Source organism: Pelodiscus sinensis, chromosome 3, assembly GCF_052426305.1.
Source record: "Pelodiscus sinensis isolate ZL-2025 chromosome 3, ASM5242630v1, whole genome shotgun sequence".
Classification (NCBI taxonomy): domain Eukaryota; kingdom Metazoa; phylum Chordata; order Testudines; family Trionychidae; genus Pelodiscus; species Pelodiscus sinensis.
Window position 1 is genome coordinate 192800290 of NC_143054.1, and position 24129 is coordinate 192824418.

Below are 24129 nucleotides of genomic sequence, written 5' to 3' on the forward strand. Positions count from 1 at the left end.
TGGGAAACAACCATGACGCCAGCATCAGTCTCTCAGAGCCTTTTATAAGAGACTCTAAGATCAAGTCCATGTAGAACAATTAGCATTGAGGCTACTTTCTCAAGATGAGCACTCAAACCCTTAAAAGCAAGGAATGACAGAGTTGAAGCTAAAAGCTCCGCTGCTCCCTTGTCCTTATAGTGGGATGGAGCCAAAGCCCATGGAAGTCAATGGAAAGAGCCTCAGTGACTTCAGTGAGCTCTAGATCAGGCCCCTTCATCTCTTTGGCTGTGTCTAGACTGGCCAGTTTTTCCAGAAAATCAGCCGCTTTTCCGGAAAAACTTGCCAGCTGTCTACACTGGCCGCTTGAATTTCCGCAAAAGCACTGACGATCTCATGTAAGATTGTCAGTGCTTTTGCGGAAATACTATGCTGCTCCCGTTCGGGCAAAAGTCTTTTTCTGAAAAACTTTTGCACAAAAGGGCCAGAGTAGACAGCAGAGATTTGTTTTCCGCAAAAAAGCCCTGATCGCGAAAATGGCGATCGAGGCTTTTTTGCGGAAAAGCGCGTCTAGATTGGCCACGGACGCTTTTCCACAAAAAGTGCTTTTGGGGAAAAGCGTCCTGCCAATCTAAACGCGCTCTTCCGAAAATGCTTTTAACGGAAAACTTTTCTGTTAAAAGCATTTCCGGAAAATCATGCCAGTGTAGACGTAGCCTTTATGTTGTCCTACAATATTTTGTCAATTAGTACAATTTACGCTGCCAGGGAATTCTCTCAACCAGCCAGATTGCAGTGATGTTGCAGTCACTGACACACAATTATATATTTTTCCTCATTTATTCAGACTACTTTGCACTAGATGGAGGATGATCCAACTGGGGTGGAAATTATACTTCCCTTGGGTAAATCTAGCATAGTGCATCTGCTTCATCGGAAGAGTTCACGCTCCGGAAAATTAGTGAAAAACTCAAGAAAGAAATTCATAATCCTTGAAGGGGACAGCCATTAAATCCAACTTTTACTTCTCGCTCACCTCACATGATTGTGCTGGCAGAGTCAGCTCCACCACAGGGGAGGCAACTGCCCTTGAGCCTGGCAATACAAAGGGGCCCTTTAAATCACTGTGAGAGTGCTGTGCACCATGCTCTGGATAGCACTGAGGGCTGGGGGAAACCACTCTCTGCATGGCACTGACAGCTGTCTAGCCTCAGCTCCGCCCCTTCTGCCAAAAGCCCCACCCTTTCCGGCAGTTTGGAGCAGCCCCCCACCTCCCTCCACCATGCCTAGAGGCCTGGTGAGGAACCACTAGGGAAACAGAGATTTTTTCCCACCAGGAATAAAATTCGAATTTATCTCTAAGACAATTGCAATTTTTCTTCTTACCAGCAGAAAGTAACATGGTATTATAACCAGAGGAGGGCAAAGTGGTTCTGATAAAACCCTGGAACTGTCACCCATCTGTAGACCAGGATACCCAAACCAAAACCTTTTGAGGTTTTCAGATATTTTGAGCATTTTTTTCACTCTTATTTTCCATCCAGGACTGGAAACAGATGTGGCAAAATACTGAAAGAAAGTTTCCTTGAGGTACTTCCAGAGGTGGCTGACCTGACACGGCATGTGCTGGAATTTGGGGAGACTTCCCGCCTAACCATCCAGTCTTATGAAGTTTGAACAAGTTGGAGGATGAGATTTGGATATGCAGTCAAGTTTAGATGCTTATCTGAACCACGTCTGAACGCCATAGCACTTGGAAATCCTTCCAATCCTACATTTTCCACCCCCAAATAGGTGAGTGGGCAAAAATAAAAGCTGTTTGGAGCTAATTTCATTGCCGAGTGGCAGTCAGAAGAACCAGGGGTGTGTCTAAACAGCAACTGGGAGGTGTAATTCCCAGTGTGGGTGCACACACCCATGCTAGCTCTGCTTGAGCTAAGACCCAAAAATAGCAGTGTGGCTATGATGCCACCAGCTGCATCTCAGGCTGACTGCCAAGTACAGTTCTCCTGAGTCTCCTGGGTACACACTCGGGTGGCTAGCCCTAGCGGCTGCAGCCATATTGCTCTTTTTAGGTGCTAGTTTGAGCTTATTTGGTGGATGTACATCTGCCCAAACTGGGAATCACACTTCCCAGCTACTCTGTAGATTAGTGGCGCTCAACCTATTTACCATTGCGGGTCACATACAACACTGTGTGGGCCTGAGGATGTCATGTAGGCCGTAGCTATGTGCTGATTGAGCCGCAGGTTGAGAACCATGTGGATGTACCCTACGAGTGGAATTGTACTCTTTCTCTTTTAAATTCTCATTCACTTTTCTTTTAAATAAAATACCTGCTCATTCTGTTTCTCCAAGACTTCTAGATGCTCAAGCTGAACTTTTCTCAACTGATCCATTTCCTTTGACTGCTTCATTGCCAGCTATAAACAACAGAAGACAATACAGGTGACACGTAACACACATTATTTTGTCTACATGGGTAGTTTCTAAAAATATTATTGGCTGGTGTTCACCGTGTTGCACAAAACATTAGGAGAAGGCACGGTCACTGCTCTGGATTGTTTATGGTTGAACAGAGCTAAAATATATACCAGAGCAAACTATTTCAATTCATGCATCATACTAATGAGTTATACATACTTTGCTCATGTTACTTTAACTCTGCTTAGGATTTTGACTTGTATGTGTCAGAAAACAGAGACAAAAATTCATTTTATGAGTCAATTCTCAACTCTGGTAAATGGAAAGGGGAATTCAGATAAAATGCCCACAGATTTCAGTCAGAATTTAGAAGTTCAGGAGCGGGCTCCGTGTCAGCTTCATAATGAAGAGAGACCTTGAAATTCAGTTTAAAACTGACTCTGAGGCTATGCTGAGACTGCACTCTTATTGGAAAAAGCTAGGCAAATTGTGCTCCGCAGTTTGCGTAGTTTTTCCTGATTGGTTTTTCGGAAGACGCTTTTCCAACATTTTGCCCCGTGTAGAGGGGACCAAATGATGGAAAAGCCTCCTCTTTTGGATGAGCTTAGTGAAACGAGGAATACAGGGCTCCCCGAAAGAGCGCATCTGCTCTTCTGCAAAAAAAAGTGGAAGAGCAGATGCGTTCCCCGGACACGGCAGGGTTTTTCCGGGATACTGAAGGTACCCCGGAAAAACTTCATAGTGTAGGTATACCCTAAGTCTCTAGTTTCTTAAGCTAGTAGAAATCGTCAATGTCATTGGAATGCGATAACTAAAGGGTACATTCAAAACGCTGTACAGAAGTTGGAGATATAATTCCTGAAAGAGGTGAGGTTCCAGTTAACAAACCACATACACACACACTGGTTTCTCATCAAAATTAAACTTACCCTTTTTCTCTCTTCCAGAAATTTTTTAGTGTTGCTGCTGTTTAGTTCTCTTACTCGCCTAAAAACAAACCAACAACAAAAGGATTTTGAGCTTCAGGATTTATTAAGAAGTCCAAGAGCCAGAATGACCTGAGTCAGTGATAAGGAGAAGTTAATTGAGGGGATTATTTTGGCACACGCTACATTAGACTGAGTAGTTCCACTGAAGTCAGTGAGACTAATTGAAGAGCAAGACCCTACTCCAGCCCTAAGTTATTACATTATGTTCAATATTTCTGGCTATCTTGCATGCTGTGGCTAAGATGGTTTGAAGAAACTGACCAAGATTTCTGTGAACTAAGTTTGGTTTGATCCCCATCCTAGAATTATCCATTTAACCGAGTTTGTTTTATTAATCCTTGTATCTCCTATTGCACTCTGACCTTAAAAATGCTTCACTACAATACAGGTTGAACCTCTCTAGTCTGGCACGCTCTGGTCCGGCATGATTTTAATTAGCCAGATGTCCACTTATCATGGATATGGCCAAGTTTTCCATGGTCCCATAAAGTTTAACAGCCACCAGTGCTGGCTCTCAGTGTTCTGTGCTTTTACTTAGCTCTACTGTCTTCTAAGAGCCCAGTAAAGCAGGGGAAGTGTTGGTAATGCTGACAGACAATACTGACCTCCCGTGGTCAGGCAAATTCTCTGGTTCAGCACCGGTCAGGTCCAGAGGTCTGGACTAGAGAGGTTCAACCTGTAGTTTAACCAGCTCCTAGTAGTGTTTAACAGTTCTTCTCTACTCTTGCTAAAGATTCCCATGCCCATGCCTCGTAGGACCACATAAGCTCTTTTGGCAAAAGTATCACATAAGGAGATCATGTTCAGCTGCTTTTCCACCAGGACCCCCACCTCTTTAAGACTCAGTGCTTCCCAAGATAAGAGTCCTCCATCCTGTACACATGGCTTATGTTCTTTGTTCTCAGATGTATACAATTGCATCTGTAGCTCATAGGGCTAACCTGCTTGCTTTGCTATGTCCTTTTTTATGGGTTTACTGATTGTTTTTATTATAATAGATTTATAAATCTAGTGTATTTTGGCTGGAACAGAACTTACAGGCCACATCCCATGTGATGATGAGGAAAAGCAAATTAGACACAGATAATAATGGTAAGATGAGGCAGATTAGCATACTTATATTTGAGATCTTTGGCCCATATTAGCGGCCAACCAATTGCCCTCTATAAACTTAACTGAACAGGTACACTATAAAGAACATAGAAGTAACCACTACCAAACCAGTTCAGGCCAGAACTAAGAGATCTGAGAATGAGCTAATGACCACTATAATATGTCTGAATATACCAGCCTATAGAGCAGGGCTACCCAACATGCAGCCCATGGTGCGGTTTGGGTTTACGCAGGGCTCAACACATGGCCTGTGGGTGGGATCCTTTGAACATGGCCTCCACTGGGAACACACTCCACAACAGCGAGGCATCTCCCCGGCGGAGTGAGCATTGAAAGATGCAAGCAGACAGTCTAGCTGGAACGGACAGGTACAGGGTGTTGGCATTTCTAGCCCTCAGTGAGGAGGAGCCAGGAGCATCAGGGCATTGTGTGAAAGAAGCTATTTCCATATACTTGCATACACATTTACTTGTATATGCAACCACACTTACATTGCGGCCCTCAGCATGTGCTGTGAGTATCATTATGGCCTCCAGGGCTTCCAAAGTTGAGTAGCTCTGCTATAGAGTAAGCATACTCTGATGATATGTGGGTGAGTCTGGACATGGAGGACGGGCACAAAGAGCTCAGGCTCTATGCAAGGAACAAACCACCATGTTTAGTGAGTGAGTTTTAGTTTGGTTTTAAATTAGCTTCTCTTGGGTCTTTCTGTAGCTTTCTAGCTGTTTGGCTTCTCTTAAGTTCTTCATCTTTGAGAACTGAGGAACCTGGACCTGCAGACTCTGTTGGCATGCCAGCCCCAAGGCTGGTCTTTTGTCTCTTATCGGCAGGTTATCAAGGAATCATCCGAGTATGTTAATCTAGGAAGTTTTACAGTGAATTATACCACATGTGCCTCTACGACAGGGGTGGCCCACCCATTCTGGGCAAAGAACCAAGATATCAGTGGATCGAGTGTGAAGAGCCGGGACAAAGTTGTTGATAAGATAATAAAATTAAAAAAAAGACTGCCCCTTTGGCCACATCAGGCTCCCGCCAGCTGACACCATCTTTAATGGCCACGCTGGATGGCTCCCCTGCTCCGGTGAGCACAGGGAGCTAGGAGGAGAAGGCCATTTTTGGGCTTAAGAGTGGCTTTAGGAGCTGTGGGTGGGATGAGTGAGGGGGCTACGTGAGCTGCACCCTTCCGGGGGGTGGAGGGAGAAGAGCCGCATACGGCTCACGAGCCGCAGGTTGGTCATGGCTGCTCTAGAACAATATTGTTTCCTTTTTCATTCTGATTATTTTTCCCTTTGATGACTATTCCATTTATCTCCATAAAAGACTTGGAAGCTGTATTTTTGCTTTCAGTGTAAGTGTTCTTGTTATACATCCTGAGGATCCTTGAAAAACTGAGTGGCCTGATTATGGGACAAGAACCTTATCTTCTGATTACATTAATTGGTGAGCCTATAACCCATAAGATATAAATCTATAAGATAATACCATGAATCCCCTTAAATCAGGAACTAACATTTAGCCATACATTAGTTTGCTTGTTCCCAGTTTGAGCCAGTGAAGTGTCTTCTTTATTTAACACTCCCCCAATTTTTGGGTCATTTGCAAACTTTATTAGTGATGATTTTGTTTTCTTTTAGGTCATTGATGAAGATGTTAAATAGTGAAAGTCTAAGAACTGATCTCTCTGGGACTCCAATGGAAACAGACCCATTCGATGATGAATCCCTGTTTATAGTTGCATTTTGAGACCCATCATTTAGCTAATTTTTAATCCATTTAATGTGTGCCATGTACTTTTTATATTCTAGTTTCTAAATCAAAACATCATGTGTACCAAATCACATGCCTTACAGAGGTCTATTATGTCAACACTAGTACCTATAGCAACCAGACTTGTCATCTCATCAAAAATATGTAAAGTTAGTTTGATAGGATCTATTTTTGATATTTTATAGTTATTATTTACATTATAAAAATATATAATTAACGTTTACATACAATGCATATAATACATATAAAGAATTCTAATGAGCTGACAAAAATAATTGAAAGAGCTGAATTAGACTAATTGCAGAAGTCTAAGGTGTGTCTAGACTACAGAGTTTTGTCGACAAAAGTGGACTTTTGTCGACAAAACTATACCAGTTTTGTCGACGCTGGTAAACCTCATTTTACGAGGCATAACACCTTTTGTCGACAGAGTTCTGTCGACAGAAGGTGTTGTTGCATCTAGGGTTTTGTCGACAGAACTGAATGTAGTCTAGACGCTCTTTGTCGACAGAAGCTTTGTCGACAGTATCTGTCGACAAAACTTCTGTCGACAAAACCCTGTAGTCTAGACGTATCCTAAGAGAGCAATGTCTTAAGCTTACTTTTATGCATAAACACACATCAGTAATGAAATGTCATTAGCAGATGGCTTTCATAAACCAAGGGTTTTGGCAACTCTTATCCAGTTTGTACTAGAAATCTATAAAATGCCACTGTTCATACATACAGAAGGAATAAATTCAAGCTCTAATATCCAAATAGTTCAATGAAGAGGAGGCAATAGAAGGAGAAAACGTTCAACTATCTAGCAAGTCCAAAGCCCCAAAGAAACCTTGAAGGCTCATGGGAAACCATCATATAAACACTGCTTCCACCTGTATATTCGAAACACTTTAGATTAAAACAGAATTTTAAAGAGCTACAAAAACAGCCCCCAACCTCTGGAAAATGCAAGAAATCTGAAATTTATGTCTCTGGTCACCTAAATCTGGAGGTCGGACTTCAAAACTAGGGATAGCTCTGCCAAAGGTGCAGTGAAGACATGCTGCTTGGCTTTTTCTAGGTTCTGGCCTCTTGGGGTTTGGAGCCCACTAACAGGGAGTATTGGCCAGGTTTCTAAGACCAGTCAGCCAGCACCGGGTGAAGGAGGAAGCTGTGGTCTGAGACAGGCAGATGAAAACATGAACAATACTACACTGTCAATAGAAAACAACCCCGGCTTCTCTATCCCTCATACCTTTTTTTGCATCCCTCTGCCAAAACTGGTTCTCCCTCTTACTAATCTCACACTGAACCCCTTTTCCCCCCACAACCTCCTTCCCATCTGCTGCTCCCTCTGGAATGCCTGTTCCATTTCTCAACCCTGCCAGGAGAGGGCAAAAGTGAAGGTTCTGTGCTACCTTTTCATTTCCCATTCCTCTAGTGGCACTACCTCTCCTGCTTCTCTGAACCCAAGACTCACCCAAAACCAGACCCAAGTTTCAACACTGCCTTCTCAGGGCATCTCTAACAACCCTAATAGGTAACTGTAAGCAAGTGATACTGCATGACATTTAAAGGGCAAAAAAGCAGATCAGTGAATAAAAATTAAGGGCTTATTTCAGGAAATACTTTCATATACATTTAACTTTATTTGTGTAATTAGTTCCATTGTAGCCAATGGCACTACACATGGGTGTGAAGTTTGCTCCTTTGTTAGTATTTCCAAAATTGGGGCCTACACTATAAGATCCACAACAAAGAAACAAATACACACTGCCCAGAAAGAGCCATCCAAAATATATACAGCATAACAGACAGAAACACAAGCCATTTCCCACACATCATAGCATACTTTAGTCAATGTGAATGCAGATCAATCAATTATTCCTCCTCATACATGGATCTGACACTTACCTCTCCCTTTCAGCCTTATTTTTAATAGATTTATCCTGGCTTATGGCTTTGCTGTTTTCCATAGAAATTTTAGCCTGGTTAGCACGCATTTCCTTGCTTTCCCTAGGGCAATATGAACAATAACATTATAAACTGAAATGTGATTGTTAATGGTTGTTAAAGTTGCTTATTGATACCGTTCTATATAATAGTTAAAGTTGTCCCTGAAGTCTTAAAGAAGTAGAAAGAACAGACTCTATAAAGAATGTCTTCTTCCTACTGGACTGTAATTTGTTTGAACAAGCACTTACAAATCTCAGGGGGGTCTAAGGAAAACAATTTGAAGGAACAGTTTTAAGCATTTTACACTTTGAATTAAACAGGCTATAAAATACACTACTGTCTCTATAGTTTATACCATTTGACTGAGTGAGAGCTATTATCAGTAATTTAAGAAATGTGACTTGCCTTTTAAAACCACAATAAATTTACAAAAACTCTGCAAGAATGTCTAAGTAGAGTATGACTAATATTAACACTGGATAGTTCTGGCATATTTTTCTTATTTGATGGTGTAACTTCAAGAAGTGTTGGGTGGAGGTTGATAAAGTTATAGAAAAAACAATTGCAACACAAACATCAGAGATGACAAAAAAAGAAGTTAGGAAAAAAGTCTTTCAAAAGTGTTCAGCTCCAGTCTAATGCCTCGTCTACACTAGCTGCCACTCCATCGATCTATGCAACTTCAGCTACACAAACAGCATAGCTGAAGTCAACATACTTACTGCAGCGTCTTCCATATGGTAAGATCGGTGGGGGCTGCTCTCCCTTCAACTCCAGCTACTCATCCTGGCGGAGTACCGGAGTCAACAGGAGAGCACTCACAGATCAATTTATTGTGTCTAAGCAGACATGATAAATCAATCACTGCAGCATCAATAGACTACACAGTGGAAAGAAGGCCTAACTCCCACTGCCTCAATGGGGGCAAAGTTGTGCTAGCACTAAGCATTTTAAAAAGAGCTATCTAGATTTCAGAAGGCTACAATTTTGAGTAAATAAGATGAAGCTGACTTGTTTGCATTAACATTCTAATTTCTCTTTAATAAAAGTAAAAATTAATAATTAAGAATAGCTGTAACATCCACAGGCTGCAACAAAGATCAGGTGCAAGGTGCGATACTGCCCACAGTTTCTGCCCCACAGATTTTACAGTCCTATCTGTAATAATTCCAATCCACTCAAGAGTTTCTTTTAAGGTGTCTAATGCTTCTAACCTGAGGATCTCAAAGCACTTTACTAACAGAAGCCTAATTAAATTTTACTGTGCTCCTGTAGGGTAAGTTTTCTTTTCTATAATTTACGAATGGGGAAACAAATGCACATAGAGTTGGACAACTTTCTCAAAGTCACACATGAATTCTGTGGCACAGCTGCTGCTTTTTCTGCCCTCAGAATCCTACTGCAATTCTTTATTTGCGACACCACACAGAGAAGACCAGGAATTCAAGTGAAGAATCTGCAGCAGGAATGGAGGAGTTCCTATTACAAGAAACATTTTATGTAAATTTCTGTTGTAACAAAAGAGGTCAAGAGAATTAGGTAACCTATGGTATGTGCACATTATTCACGCATTTGTTGCTAGATAGAATGTTTTTTTCAAAGCTTTCCATCAGGCATCAGTGAGTGTTTAAATATAGCACAGATCAAATGATTATATATTAATAGAGGGTATTTTAATTATTTTGTTAATATTAAATGGAAGGAGTATGACAGACAAATATTGCTAAATTGCTTGCGTGTAGTAACATTTTTTTTCTTGCAAAATCTAAATTAAGTTTACGAACTGTCCTCTCAATTTCAAATATTTTATTGTTGGTGAAAGACACGAAGCACTAACTAATGTTCTTTAACTTTGCACCATGCTTACTTCACATATTTTCCTTCAAAGATGAATAAAAATGCAGCATTTATTTCTCCACGACCTTATACTGTGAAGCATTTTTAAAGAGGAATACAATGTCAATATAGAGCTCAACGCCACAGTATCATAGCAACAATAAGATAGAATACACTTCACAGATATTATGCATTCTATCTAGGGCACTTCTTATGAATACGCTCATAACACTAAATAAGCATTTATCTTCTGTCTTCAGTCTGAAGCATGTAACAACATACTGTCTTAACAGCAGTTATAGAATAATTCATTTTTTATTTACAGTGCTTTTGGAAAATGTAATATGTAGGTGTTCAAATTGAACATGTTGATTTCAGGTTCAAATTTCACTCTCATCCCTTGCATTAACATACAAAGGGCTGGATCAGGAGCCTCTTGTGCTAGATGTCATACCAGTCCCTATACAGCTCCTTCCCCGAGAATATATAATCTACTTTGTAATCATTTTGACCGACTCAAAGATTTCTTTGCATGCCTCTAATTCTTCCAACCTGAGGATCTTAAGGAACTTTCCAAACAAAATATCAATTAAAGTCCACTAACGTCAATTAGCAGATATTATCAGTATTTTATCCTACTTAATAATGCAATTTGGTGCTTTCTGAATAATACTGCTCCACTCACATGCTGATCTCTTCTTGTATTACAAAATACTTTTGTTTCTCTCTCCCTCTGACTCATTGCCAACACATTCACCTGGGATGCATTTTAGTCAGAAATGTCAGTGTGAGTCCTAGATTCTCTAATTTCTCAAGTGCTCTACACAGCATCTCTAATTCAGTAAAGTTAAACAGACAGAGCCAAAGGCAGATGGACTCTCAGAGATACCATGCCTCATGGGGTACATCTAGACTACAGGGTTTTGTCGACGGAAGTTTTGTCGACAGATACTGTTGACAAAACTTCTGTCGACATAGAGCGTCTAGACACATTCAGTTCTGTCGACAAAGCAAGCTGCTTTGTCGACAAAACCCTGTAGTCTAGACGCAACCCTACAGGCAATAACACCTTCTTTCGACAGAACTCTGTCGACAGAAGGCATTATGCCTCGTAAAATGAGGTTTACCAGCGTTGACAAAACTGCTGAGTTCTGTCGACGTTATGTCGACAGAACTCAGCGGTAGTGTAGACACAGGTATAGTTTTGTCGACAAAAGTCCACTTTTGTCGACAAAACTCAGTAATCTAGACACACCCATGGAGCTGGGAGACCCCAACCTCTCAGTGTTCAATGGCATTCTTCAGATAGCAGTTATAAGCATTTTCTTGTTTTATGCTTCCCTCTTTGAATCTGCTCAAGCCCAAGCATAAGCTGTAATTGCTTTTTCCACCAGGAGTGGAAAACGTTCAACTTGCTAACAGATCATTTCAGATTACCACTCTCTCTACTACCGCTCGACCCGGTCCTGATAGCGATTCAGCATGTCTCATTACTCTAGTTAATAGATAGAGGGGCTGAAAGAATGGCAGGCTGTCAACTGCTTCTTCTCTTCTCAAGATGATCCTTTATTTTCCATGTGGCTTGCTCAGCTGACTCTTGGAAGTTACATGTACTCCATGCATTCTGTACATTTTACAAATGATGAAGTATGAAGTCCCTTTTGGGCATTATTAGGAACAATTCAGTATTTCACATTCTGGTCTGTGGACATGCATATATGTAAGTGTTTTATATTTGTGTGAGGCAGGAAAATCCCTAATCTTTGTACAAATGGATTGGATAAAAATCCCTGGGTGAGCGGTGAGCACAAAAGAGACAGCAGCAAACAAAAACAAAAATATTTGGAAGGTGATTCCTAAGTGGGATGGCACAGAACATTATTTAAAATTTACTCATGCACAGAAATCAAGGTGTTGTGCCTGGCATCCGTGAAAAATCAGAGCAGCACTTAGAACAGTAAAGTACACATAACAATGATTTGAAATGAGACATTCAGCATTAAGAACTTCTTTCCAAAGATGCTACCGAGCCATTAAAATACTAAAGAGATGTGAAAATTCTAAATCTAAAGCTTTGAACTGTGAGGGAAGGAAGAAAAAAAATAAATTTCCATAGAGCCTCAGTGACACGCATGTTTTCTTGGTAGACATAATATCTACCCACACCGACAGCTTTGGTCTAATGTCAATAAGAGAACAAGGGAAGTAAGTATTGAATTGGAAACAGAAACATTTCAAAAGAGATTAGAAGAAATATTCCTCCAGGGAAGAAACTATAATTTAGCAAAATGGCTATGGTTCCTTTCTGAGTTGTTGCAATAGCATAACAGAATACCCCAAAGGCTGCTCTAACTTGTACTAGGGACTGAATCTTGCCCTGCTTGGTGCCAGAACTAGGATCTGTAAAACAATGTAATTTTAATATACTTCACAATACATTAAAATATCTCAATATAAAATACACAAATATATCCCCAGACAGGTTGAATAAATGGGCTAATTTGGAGAGGAACATGAAGATGAACATAGTAAAACCTTTCACTGAGACCATTTCCTTGGTTGGATGGAAAGCACAGAGATCTCACCATGGATTCTGGCTTATGCTAAGGTACTACATTATTTCATTCAGGAATTTTGTTACAATAGAAAATAATCTCATTTAGTTTCTGTAGCTGAGAAGTCAGTCATGGTTTTGGGGCTTCCTATCAGATCAGTGCTAATGAAGTATTTTTAAAAATAGTATCTATTAAGTAACATCATATAGTTGTAGACCTCCTCACATCATAGTCTGTGGAATGAGATAATTCTTCTGCTCGCTATTGTTTTATGTGTGTAACACTGAGGATTACGATACATAACTCCCTTAGTAAAGTGCTTTGAGATCTACTGATAAAAATGCTATATCAGAGATAAATAATATTACTATTCGCATTTAATTTAAAGTAGACAGTGAAGTTAACTATGAAGGCAATGACAGTGCTGGCATGCAGCATTTTCTACATACTGGAGATTACAACATGAGGTTTTACTAAAACAACATGCAACTGTGAGGTAGTTACACAGGAAAAAGTGATAACTGTAATGTTTTCATGATCTCATCCCTCACGGGCTTCAGCAATAAGGGAATACTATTTTTGAGCCTCCTCCACCAATAGCTCCCATCAACTTCAAAAGGTAGTTTCAAATGCTCAGTACCTCCCTGGTTCAGGCCCTTTGAATTTAAGATCCTTAGCATCAATGGAGCTATAACAATTTTCTCCATCTGAGGATCTGCCCCATTATCCTGTAATTCTTCCTTTGATAACTTATTTTATTGCTGTGGCACTATGTCCTGATAAACCCATTGTCAGGGCATGGGTTCTAGGAAGTCAAGTGATAATATTGGGCTGCTCACCTGTCATGAGAAAACTTTAGCTGTTGGGTTTGTTGCTCATGAGCATTAATCAGCAGTTTTTTCAGTAGCTCACACTGCTGGCTGAGATGCAAATCACGGATTTCTTGCTCTTCGGCACTGTGGGTGTTGATCATCTCTGACCACTCTTTAGTATGCTGGGCGACAATTTCTTTTACCTGCGGAGAAAGAGCAGTGACTATTGTGTCAGGACGTCTCACAGTTGTAACATAAGATTCATCATGAATACAGTGGAGGTAATTTCAAGATACGTACAATAATCTGACAAAACTAAGTTGCAAGAAATACATTACAGAAGCCAAACTGCTCCACACTGACATGAAGCTACCGGGGAAACTACAGTGCATTATAAACACCAGTAAAATGGACTCTCTCTACTAGGGCTGTTACCCTGCTGCTCTCGGTAAAATGATAGAATTAATGTCCTCAATTGTATGACAATTCTTTTAAAGCATCCTGTAATGTATGCTTCATTATATCCAACTGCTACACCTTCTTGGCTGCCACAAAAAATATAAAATCAAAGAAATCAGAGATGAAGAATACCTAGTGGGATTGAATGTCTCTACGGGCTAAAACAGCCTCTGGTTTTGTGGAGAGAATCTTATTCACGCAGTAAGTTTTTTCAGAGAAATCCTGTATTTAATATACCCTGCATCTGCAGATAAGCTACATTGCTGTGTTTTATGCTCATTAAGTCAGCAGGGAATCTGACAAGTATTCTTTTCCTGTGCCGCTCGCAAGACTCAGAAGAATAATAAGATTAAAGTTTTGGAAAGTTCCCAAGAGACAATGTGAAGAAGGCTAAACCCTCAGAGTTGTTATTCTAATAGTATATTGTACTCAATGATTTAGAAAACTAATAGAAAGATATAACTTATTATCCCTTCATAATTAGCTAAGCAATTTTGACAAGCTACCTTCTTTTCCATAAATGCACACAAAGAGCACCTCACAAAAAAAATCATCTATTTTCAGGTAGGTATTTTTTTTTAAGTGCTACTATGGAAACTAATAGCCGTTGGGTGTTCTTATATGGAAGCCAGTCCAAGTGCTTCATATTAAAATTGCCATCCCAGAGCTCCCAAGTGAGACTTTGATGCCAGTCCCCCGAGGAATATGCACCTCTAGAAGTACTTCCTCTCAAATAAAAAACAACGAATAATCCTGCAGCACCTTAGAGACTAACAAAAAATGTAGCTTCCATGGGCATAACCTACTTCTTCAGATGAAACACATTCCTCTCAACTGTATTTTAGGCAGGTGACCATGGTTCCCTTTAAGCTGCGTAGCAGCACAGCCCCGCAGCTGCTTAATAAGCCCTGCTCAGTCACAGGCAGCTCCATGCACAGAGCCCTTAGGCATACATCTGAACAGGCTCGTCAGGTCCTTGAGAGCGAAATAAAGCGAGAGACGTATTCTTGGAAGCTGAGCCCCTCTGAAGTCTTTAGGCAAGCGGTACCTAGGCTCTCCACTAAAGGTACAAGCAAACAAAGATCATGTTGCATGTTAAGCACCGGATTCCCAGTTGATAATTAAGAATTTGCTGCCTTTTCCATGCTAGAGGAGTATCAAATCTACTTAAAGGCTCCTCTCGTGTTTAATTATAATTAAATATATGTCCCATTTGAAAACGTATATGGTTTGGTGCAGAGAAAGCAGAGAGCTGCGTGGAGTTTGGCTTTCTCTAGCTGGCAGGAACACAAAAGCCTTTGGAGACAGGAATTTGTTGAGACTAATACAGCGAAGGCTCCCATTCAACAAAGGTTCTTAAGTATGAGCATAACTTCAAGCATGGGAATAACCCCTGACTCTAATGGGACTATTCAAATGGTTAATGTTATGGCAGAGCTTAATAACCCCTTACTAAGTTGGGACCTAAATGCAGAGAAGCGAAGCTTATGGGAAACAGCTTGTGGGAAAAATGCATTTAATGCATGCTCCCAGTGGTAATGACCTCCAAACCAGACTAGAGTGGATATTAGGTTTAGTAGGCCACTGGAGAGATGCAGGGAAATACCCAGAAAACATTCATGCTTTTTGGATGGGATTTTCAAAAGAACTCAGTGTTGGCCTACCACTGCTCTCATGGCAACCAAGGGGAGGTCTACTGTTGACTTCAATGGGAGTGGAGTTAGGACAATGCTGGGTCCAATGCTGGGAAATTCCACTCTTCATGTTGTACACCAAGATGGGATCGGCCCAAGATGTCTTGCTTAGAAATGTTTTGAAAAGCCAAATGACTAAAGCAAACATTGGAAATCTGGTTGAAAACAAATACTTCGTGACAAGAGCTAGAGAACCAAATCATTATAAGAAAGCAACGAATTCTAGTCTCTCTGGAAAGGAAGGAAAGAAACGATCTGATGGTCTTTGAATTGTGGCTACATTAATTCCAGAGAAATATAAAGAAGGAAATTCTGGAGACTGAACCGACACTCTAATACCAATGAAGAAACCCACAATGGAGTTTAGATAATTAAGCAAGATCATTATTCAAGTGCTTGATCTGAGAAGACAAGGATAGAAATTTTAAAAATCAGCACACACATGGAGAGGTACTCAATGGAGAATTAAAAATATTAATTCCTTAGACCTCAAAATGAGCATGCAGCCTAAAAAGGTAAGTATTGCTCCTGGTAAAACAAGCCTTTCTGAAATCATCTCTATAGCTGGATATCCTGCAAAGCTGACAGACTCATTTCAAGTAAAGCAAAATATATCCTGGGATGAAGAAATCTGTCAGAGAGAAGGGAGTGTGAGAAGATATGAAATCCTGCCTTTCTTCTACTTCCATGTCTGTCTAGAGAGACTAACATTTTGATATAGAACTTTCAGTAACATTGCATATTTGAGATGTTTGTTTAGGCACCATCTAAAACCTTGGATGAATAAACCTTGAAATATTTTTTTCTTCTTTCCCTTGTCTGCTTTTCTTGCTGAATACTAGCAATCTAGTTTTCTCAAGATAGGATTGTATCTTGCATTAGAGCAAAGACAACTACGTGTAAAGTATGCATTTGTGCATTCAGAACGAATATTTCCTGTCAAACTTGGACTGGTTCTATAGCCACAATGTTGAAGAGCAAATCTCCACAGCCCATTACCACTGCCGGTGTTGTGGGCATAGCAGCCTAGGATTTAATACATCTTGTGACACGTGGATGATGCACATGTGACACATGCTGGATTAATCTCAAGAACTCACTTGTTCTTGAAAATCAATGGGCCAAATCGTGAGAGGCTGTTGAACATCTGGGCTATGTCTACACTCACGGCTTCTTGCGCAAGTATGGCCGTTCTTGCGCAAGAATCTGCAGAGCGTCCACACTGCTCGCCTGCTCTTGCGCAAGTAAATTTACAGTACGGCTACGCTCTTTTTTGAAAGGTGTAAGCCCTCTTGCGCAGGAGTTCTTGCGCAAGAGGGCAGTGTGGACGTTCAGCAGGGATTTCTTGCGCAAGAAAGCCCTATGGCTAAAATGGCCATCAGAGCTTTCTTGCGCAAGAAAGCGTCCACACAGCCATGGGCGCTCTTGCGCAAAAGCACAGCTCACACACGGCAGTGTGGACGTTTTCTTGCACAAGAGTTCTTGCACAAGAACACTTGTGCAAGATGTTCTTTGCGCAAGAAGCCGCGAGTGTAGACATAGCCCTGGTGAGCATCTATCACTCCCAATGAATTCAATAGGAAATGTATGAATTCGGCATCTCTCAGAATTTTCCCCAACATCATTTCTGTCTGTTTGGCAGGGATGTAGAAGAAATCTACATTCCATTTGATCTGGAGGAAACTACCCAGACATACTAGCAAAGCCGACATAAGAGGGGTTCTGTGGATCAGTAAAGCCAGAAAGGCTGGAAGTTTCAAAAGGAGCTCTAGCTTCTTTGAAAATCCCAACCTAAAGCTAGACCTGGATAAGAAAGCCAGCCATCCATCCACACGGGGACGGGTTTCTTGTTTGACAGAACCTGTTTAGAAGTGTAAAAGGACATACCCTACCATCCAAATCAGGTCATTGGAAGGATAATAAACCCATTATCAACTTAAATGTCCATATATGTGAGAACCAATTTGGACAGCGTATGGTCACATCAAAGACTTCCCTACTGTGTAAAGCAGGGGTGGGGAAACCTTTTTTGGGTCGGGGGCCGCACACAAGTGAGAAGCAAAGAGAGAAGCCCCTGACTGAGAAGGAGAAAGACACTCCTCACATTCCCCTCACACACCAGCGCCCATGGCAGGGGTGGCCAATCCATTCTGGGCAAAGAGCCAAGGTATCAGTGGATCCAGCGAAAAGAGCCAGGGCAAAGTTGTCAAGAAAAACAAAAAACAAAACAAACCCTCTGCCCCTTTAAGAAAATGTGTGTAGAGGCTTTTTGGCTGCATCAGGCTCCTGCCGGCCGACACCATCTTTAATTCTCCTTCTTTACTCTGGCCGTGCCGGATGGCTCCCCTGCTCAGGTCAACACAAGGAGCCTGGAGGAGAGGGCTGGTTTTGGGGGCACGGGGCGGCTTTACGAGCCACGGGGGTGTGTGCGCGTGCGTGCAAGCCACACCCTGGGGAGCGGGGCGGGAGGAAGAGCCACATGCAGCTCACAAGTTGGCCATGGCTGGCTTAGGGGGACCCTGGCTAGTAGATTTTGTGTGCTCCAGTCCTGCGGGTGGGTGGTTGGTGTGCCAACACGGGTCCCCAATGCTGAGCCTTGGGGGCTGGATCCAGGAAAGCCAGGGCCACATCCGGCCCCTGGGCGTGAGGTTCCCCACCCCTGGTTTAAACTATAAGATCTCTTACACATATCTTTGGATTTAAACCTGCTGCCTAGCAAGCAATGCTCTCTCTAGAGTTCAGCCACACTGTTTTTTATAACTAACTTTAATTTTGTACTTTTCTTTCTTTTTTACCAGTCTGCCAACACAGTTTGCTTTTATTGAAGACAGAATTCTGACACCCCCTCTCGTGGCTATCCCCTGATTTTGAGTTGCGCTGCTTAGGAGGTGCACCATGAATGGAGGGAGAGGGGCTGAATTTATGCTGCCTTTGCATCTTCCCGACACCAGTGGTTTCCTACAGCAGCCTAAGGGTCTCTCCACTGGCCTTACGGAACTGGAGCATTCTATATGCTCATCATGCCTCCTCTAGCTGCTAGTGTCCCCCTCCCCCCCATCTTCAACCTGCCTCTATCCACCTACGCAAATAAGGTGCTGAGGAGCATACAACCCTGTTCCTATGTCTCTATCCTTTATGCACAGGATATTTATTACCCCTTTTCACCAGCAGAGTGGAATAAACAGGCTGTAGAAGGAAAGAACACTCGGATCTGTGTGTCCTGGTTACAAGAATGTGCGATAATAGGGATGAGAGGATGAAAACGAGTTTGTCTTGGTCTGCTTAATACAGCAGCTTGGTTACCTCTCCCATGCGGTGTCTGTGGTGTTTGATTACTCTGCCTGTGTCTGAGACTTTACATGTATTAGGTAAAAATCCCCTGTTGTTTTCAATCTTCTCTATTCTAATCTCTCTGGATCATTTTGCAGCTGGTTCTATCCTACTGTGTATTTGCTTTTGCTCTAACTTTGACGTCACCCACAAACCTGACAGCAGTTCAAAAGGCAAGAGAGAAATCTTTGGCCAAGTGGAATAGGAAACAACTGAACAAGGTGCTGAATGAAGACTGGTTTAAAAGTTAATTGGTCAGGAAGTTTCTGGAAGTTCTAGTTAAGTTCTGTACAGGCAACTCCCGACTTAAGACCGCCCAACTTGCAACCCCCCACATTTACAACCATTTTTTTCCATGAGAGATAGTTCCTAAAACCCCCCAGTTTACATCCACAGCTCGCATTTATCCACAGACTCCATGCATCATCCCAAAACAGGAAATGTACAAAATCAGTCAGACTCGCCAGTCTACAGCTGCTGCTTGAACTGCATGCATCTCCACCACATCAGTCTTCACACAGTTATTTTTGAGCATTATTTGAACTATTTAGTTTAGTTTTCCTCCATTTCCGCAGTCAATTTTGGTATTTTTAGGGTATGAAATGGATTTCCAGGAACAGAACTGCCATTTATAACATTGTGCTTATGGGAAATAAGGGTTCAACTTACGACAGTACTCCAGGAACCAATTAAGTTGTAAGTGGGGGGGGGGGGGGAGTCACCTGTACTATACTGCAACTAGCATGCAGTTCTGGGTGTTTTACCCCTGCACTGGAGCAGTTCCATGCAATTCCTGAAAGTGGCCCATGACCATAGCTTGAGAACAACTGACTGAAGTACAACTGGGCTTGGATCGTGGGTGCTGTTTTTTAGGGACAGGCATCTTGGAGATAGCAACTGACTGACTTCAGGAGAGGAGGAGTAAGAAGTAACAAAATAATATATTAGATGCAAATGGAGTGGGCCCAGGACAGGGACAGTACGGGTATGTCTACACGGCAACATTATTTCAGAATAACTGACGTTATTTTGAAATAACAAAATGCGTGTCTACACAGCAAGCCATTATTTCGAAATAATGTCGAGCTGGAGGGCTTCTTACTCCGACTCCTGTACCCCTCATTTTACAAGGAGTAAGGGAAGTCGGAGGAAGAGTGTTCTTCCTTCCACTTCCTGCTGTATGGACAGAGCCAAAAGCTGAGTTAAGCTACTTCGACATCAGCTACGCATTTAACATAGCTGACGTTGCATAGCTTATTTAGTCTTTAGCCCTGCTGTATAGACGTGCCTCCCCCGCGTTCTTAATTTGCTATGTGGAGCCTTCTTCTGGGGGTTATCCTCAATGCTGCCACATTCAGCTTTAACAAGGGAGTTAAAGGAGTTAAGCTATTTCGACTTCAGCTACGAAACTGATGTCGCTGAAGTTGCGTAGCTTAATTCAACTTTTGCCCTACTGTGTAGACATACTGAAAGGCCAAAGGGAGAGTCAAATTTCTGAAAGGTGCTGGGTAAGATGACACTGATGTAAAACTAACTGATAGCTAATTCTGCTTACAAGCATATTTTTGGTGGCAAAATTCACCTCCAGATTTCTTATAGCACATTTTCCCCTATAGTCTGCAGAACTGACACTATTACAAAATGACCAAACATTTTTGTTTCATAATGCTAGGAAAATCTAGCATTGTTAAAGGTCAAGAGATGGATTTTGCTCATTTTGAATAAGAAAAACAAAAGCTTCTAGACAGATTTACTCCCATTCTTTTCTGCATGTCATTATGACTGAAAATCATTCAAATGCATTCACAAAAATAAACTACCGTTTGGGTCTCCAAATGTTGCATGTATTAACACTGGCACGTTTTCTTACCTTAGATTTGTGATCGGATGTTAATGCCTGAATTTTAATATCAGTTTCTTTCTTCATTTCATGACAATTACTTCCCCTAAAAAGCAAAATTGCAAATGTGTACCACAAGTTAAATATCTTCCCATCTGGTCAGCTCATAGCTTAGTCAATGGTGGAGCACTGCGGTGTATTGGAATACAATTTATTTCTTCTAGCAATTTATTCATCCATTACAAATAGTATCGGCTTCAAGATCACTCAATTCAAACACACTTCACCTTTAGTTCTAGGGTAGACCCACAATTATTCAATTGCTAAGAATATGTCAGCAAATCCATTTATGATGCTGGTTTCTTTTTCAGCCAATAAAATTAACTTCTGCCTAAAAACCTTCAAACAGATTCACTGCTCTGGGGTGATTTATTTCTTTGTTTTATTTTAAAGACAGTTTTGCTACCTTTTAGTTTGTGGCATGAAAAAAGTTTCTTGCTTGTTAGTTTCCACTGTGATTTGTGCATCTTTAACAGAAAAAGGCTAAATGTCAAGTCCAGCTACCTACAGTGAGAGCCCCACTGAAGCAAAGCTGAAATGACCACAAGGATTGGTCTTCACGGCTGTGTGTCATGAAGGATGATCTATACAGGCTGATACGGAGTGACCAGAACAGATCCTATGCCATTACAGTCAGGTGTCTGCATTGGAATTTTGCAGGGATTCAATTGCAGCAAATCCTCACACAGACCCTGATCCTGAAACAGAATGCACAAAGCAAGATCTTGGTTCCCATGTGCAGCAGAGTTAAAGTTAATGGGGCTCTGTAGGGGTGCAGGGATCCTCTGGGATTGTAGGACTATCACTACAGGGGCACCAGAGACTGGAAGAATAGTTTCAGAGGGGCTATGTTGCTACCTAAGAAATTACTTGGGGAGGGTGAGGGAAAGTAATGAAATTCCATCCTCTCGCAACACCGTTTCCTTTGCAAATCTCAGTTACCTGAACTTTGTAGTGGGAGAGATGGCAGCATAGAATGTAGGATCAAAAGGTCCATTTCAGCAATAAGAAAGGCTTCAATTAAAGTCTTATAAGAATCAGTAAATTCTCAAGCCACCCTTAAAACCTGACCTGTCATGCCCTTTCCTGCAGTGAAAGGCTCTACGCACAGCATGCAAATTCACACAGCAAACTTCCTGGACTTTTTTGGCTTTCCGAACAAATCTGTCTTTTTAATGGAATACATTTTTATTTCACTTTTTCCGCTGCCCCTTTAAAAAATTCTCAGCAGATCCTTAGCTGGTGTAAACCACCAGGAGTCCAATGCTGTTGTGGGTAATGACACTGATTTGTACCAGCTGAAGATTTGACCCAATTAGATTGTTTATTGCTTGGCTGAAATAAAAATGAAATTAATCACAGTCCTGGAAATGGAGAGTGATAAAAATATGCCAGGCTTAAAGCCTACTTTAATATCAAAGTGCTGTTAACTTATGGAAATTAGCAGAAAGCTTTATCCTCAAATGTTCCTAGAGAAGTCTGTATTGAAAATACAAGCAGTATGAGGTACCTTGTGTTTCTTATGGGTCACTGTGAGGATTAATCACCGATTTGCCTGTCACAGCAAGGAAGGTTTTGCAGTGATTTCTGCCAGATGTTTGATACTTTGGAAAGCCCTACAGAGCTATGGGGCCAGTTACATCACATCAGAAGCAATGTCTTTGACTGCAGTGGAAGTTACATTTGTTTTATGTTGGTGTAAATGAGTTCAGGATCTAGCCACAATATAGCTTTGAACTTCCTTTGCTTGGGGAAGATGACCTCCAGTCAGGAGGAGCAAAACTTATTTATTCAAAGACTTATTGTTCAGTAAAATTTCCAAAACCCCAGAAATCAGTGCTAATCTTTCACCCCCTTTTTAAAAAAAGGAGCATTCCATCTGCGGTGAAGGAATACTAAGACCGGCTAAACACAATTGGAATCACTCACTTCTGCACTGTGAAAACATATATAAGCGTTAGTCTATCAAGTCCCACGCATGAACACATTTCCTAGCAGCAATCCCAACACCCACCCCCACCCCGATAGCTTGGATGCTTGGTAATCTCTGGTAATGCAGGACTGTCCTTTTGTCTCCCTCAGTCACATTTCAGCACTGGGACTTGAGCACACAAGTTCCTCTTAGTCTCGTGAGATTGATGAGCATGTATGGCATTTGTAGTGCACATCTGAACTACTTGCTCAAGTACCCAGGGGACTAAATCCTGCCCATCTGCCAGGGAATGAAGCTGTAATTAATTTTTTCCCCAGGAAATTATGCGGCTGATAGACATGTCATGCCACATGGGAGATACATTAGGAAAAAAAAATCCCCTACATGTAAGCTTCACAAAATCAGAATGGCGACTATATTGTGTATCTATTAGGAAGGCATTTTTACCTTTTAACTGATGTATGCACTACATTCAAATCCAATTCCTTTAATTTAAAAAATATTTAAAATCAATATATTGCTTGTGCATGTTGCTTGAGTGACAGCAATGAAAACCAAATACATTATTTAGCCAATGAAGCAGGACCCATGTTCATTTCATCACCTAAGTGCATCCCTAAAAAGCTAAGTAGGTGCTTACGTTCCATTGGCCATGCTTACAATTAAGGATGTGCCTGAATGTACTGTAGAATAGAGATGGATGAAGCTTGTGTTTAAGACGCTGGCTGAGTCTGGGCTCAGAGAAGCACAAATAGTGACAGTGTAAGCTCCCATCTATCCCCTCCGTGTGCCTCAAATGACATGTGAAGGATCTGCTTTAAGGATAACAGGGTAATCCAAAGTCTGTGTGCAAACAGCATGTTGGCCTGTCTGTCAAAATTGGCAAGAATGTGCAGATATAATTGTTTAAACAGTAAAGATATTTTATCCACTAGGGATCAGAGAACAGTTCTTTTCAATTTGCATCACAGAATAGCCAAATGATTGCTTTTGATCATTCATGACCTGGGATGGAGTCACACTGCTGACCGTAAATGGTTCACTGTGCCATCATGAACTCGTCCTGCCACCTTTGAGGTTTATTTACACTTTAAACTTTGTTATTTTTTCTTTTAGTTTTCCAAAGTATGGACCAATAGGATCAGAAATCTTCAGGCGCCCCTGAGAGCAAAGCAGAGTTATAAATACCAGTGGAAGCTTGCTGTAATCGAAGGTTAGGTCAGCAGTACGCAGCGTTTGGCGACAAGGCTGTCGACACAGCCCTCATTAAAAGTCGGCATGTGTGAACGCTGTTTGCTCGCATTTTTGCTGACAAAACAGTTCTAGCCCCACGAACTGCTTTTGCTTTCTCAGCAGGAGAGTGTTCCTGCCCACAAAGCAGTGTTCACTCTAACACT

The 24129-nt window shown here is 41.4% G+C and overlaps 1 protein-coding gene across 12 annotated transcripts in view; it reads right to left on the reverse strand.

Annotated features, from left to right (window-relative positions):
- The window catches only part of PLCB4 (phospholipase C beta 4), a 333392-nt gene that overhangs the window by 4025 nt on the left and 305238 nt on the right, over nucleotides 1–24129 (reverse strand). For all 12 annotated transcript variants that reach the window (XM_075925708.2, XM_075925695.2, XM_075925700.2 and 9 more), the window contains 5 exons: nucleotides 20770–20845; nucleotides 13444–13619; nucleotides 8172–8273; nucleotides 3333–3390; nucleotides 2316–2402 (listed from right to left, as the gene is read on the reverse strand). In XM_075925708.2, coding sequence (XP_075781823.1) covers nucleotides 2316–2402; nucleotides 3333–3390; nucleotides 8172–8273; nucleotides 13444–13619; nucleotides 20770–20845 — 499 coding nt within the window. The remainder of the gene's footprint in view (nucleotides 1–2315; nucleotides 2403–3332; nucleotides 3391–8171; nucleotides 8274–13443; nucleotides 13620–20769; nucleotides 20846–24129) is intronic.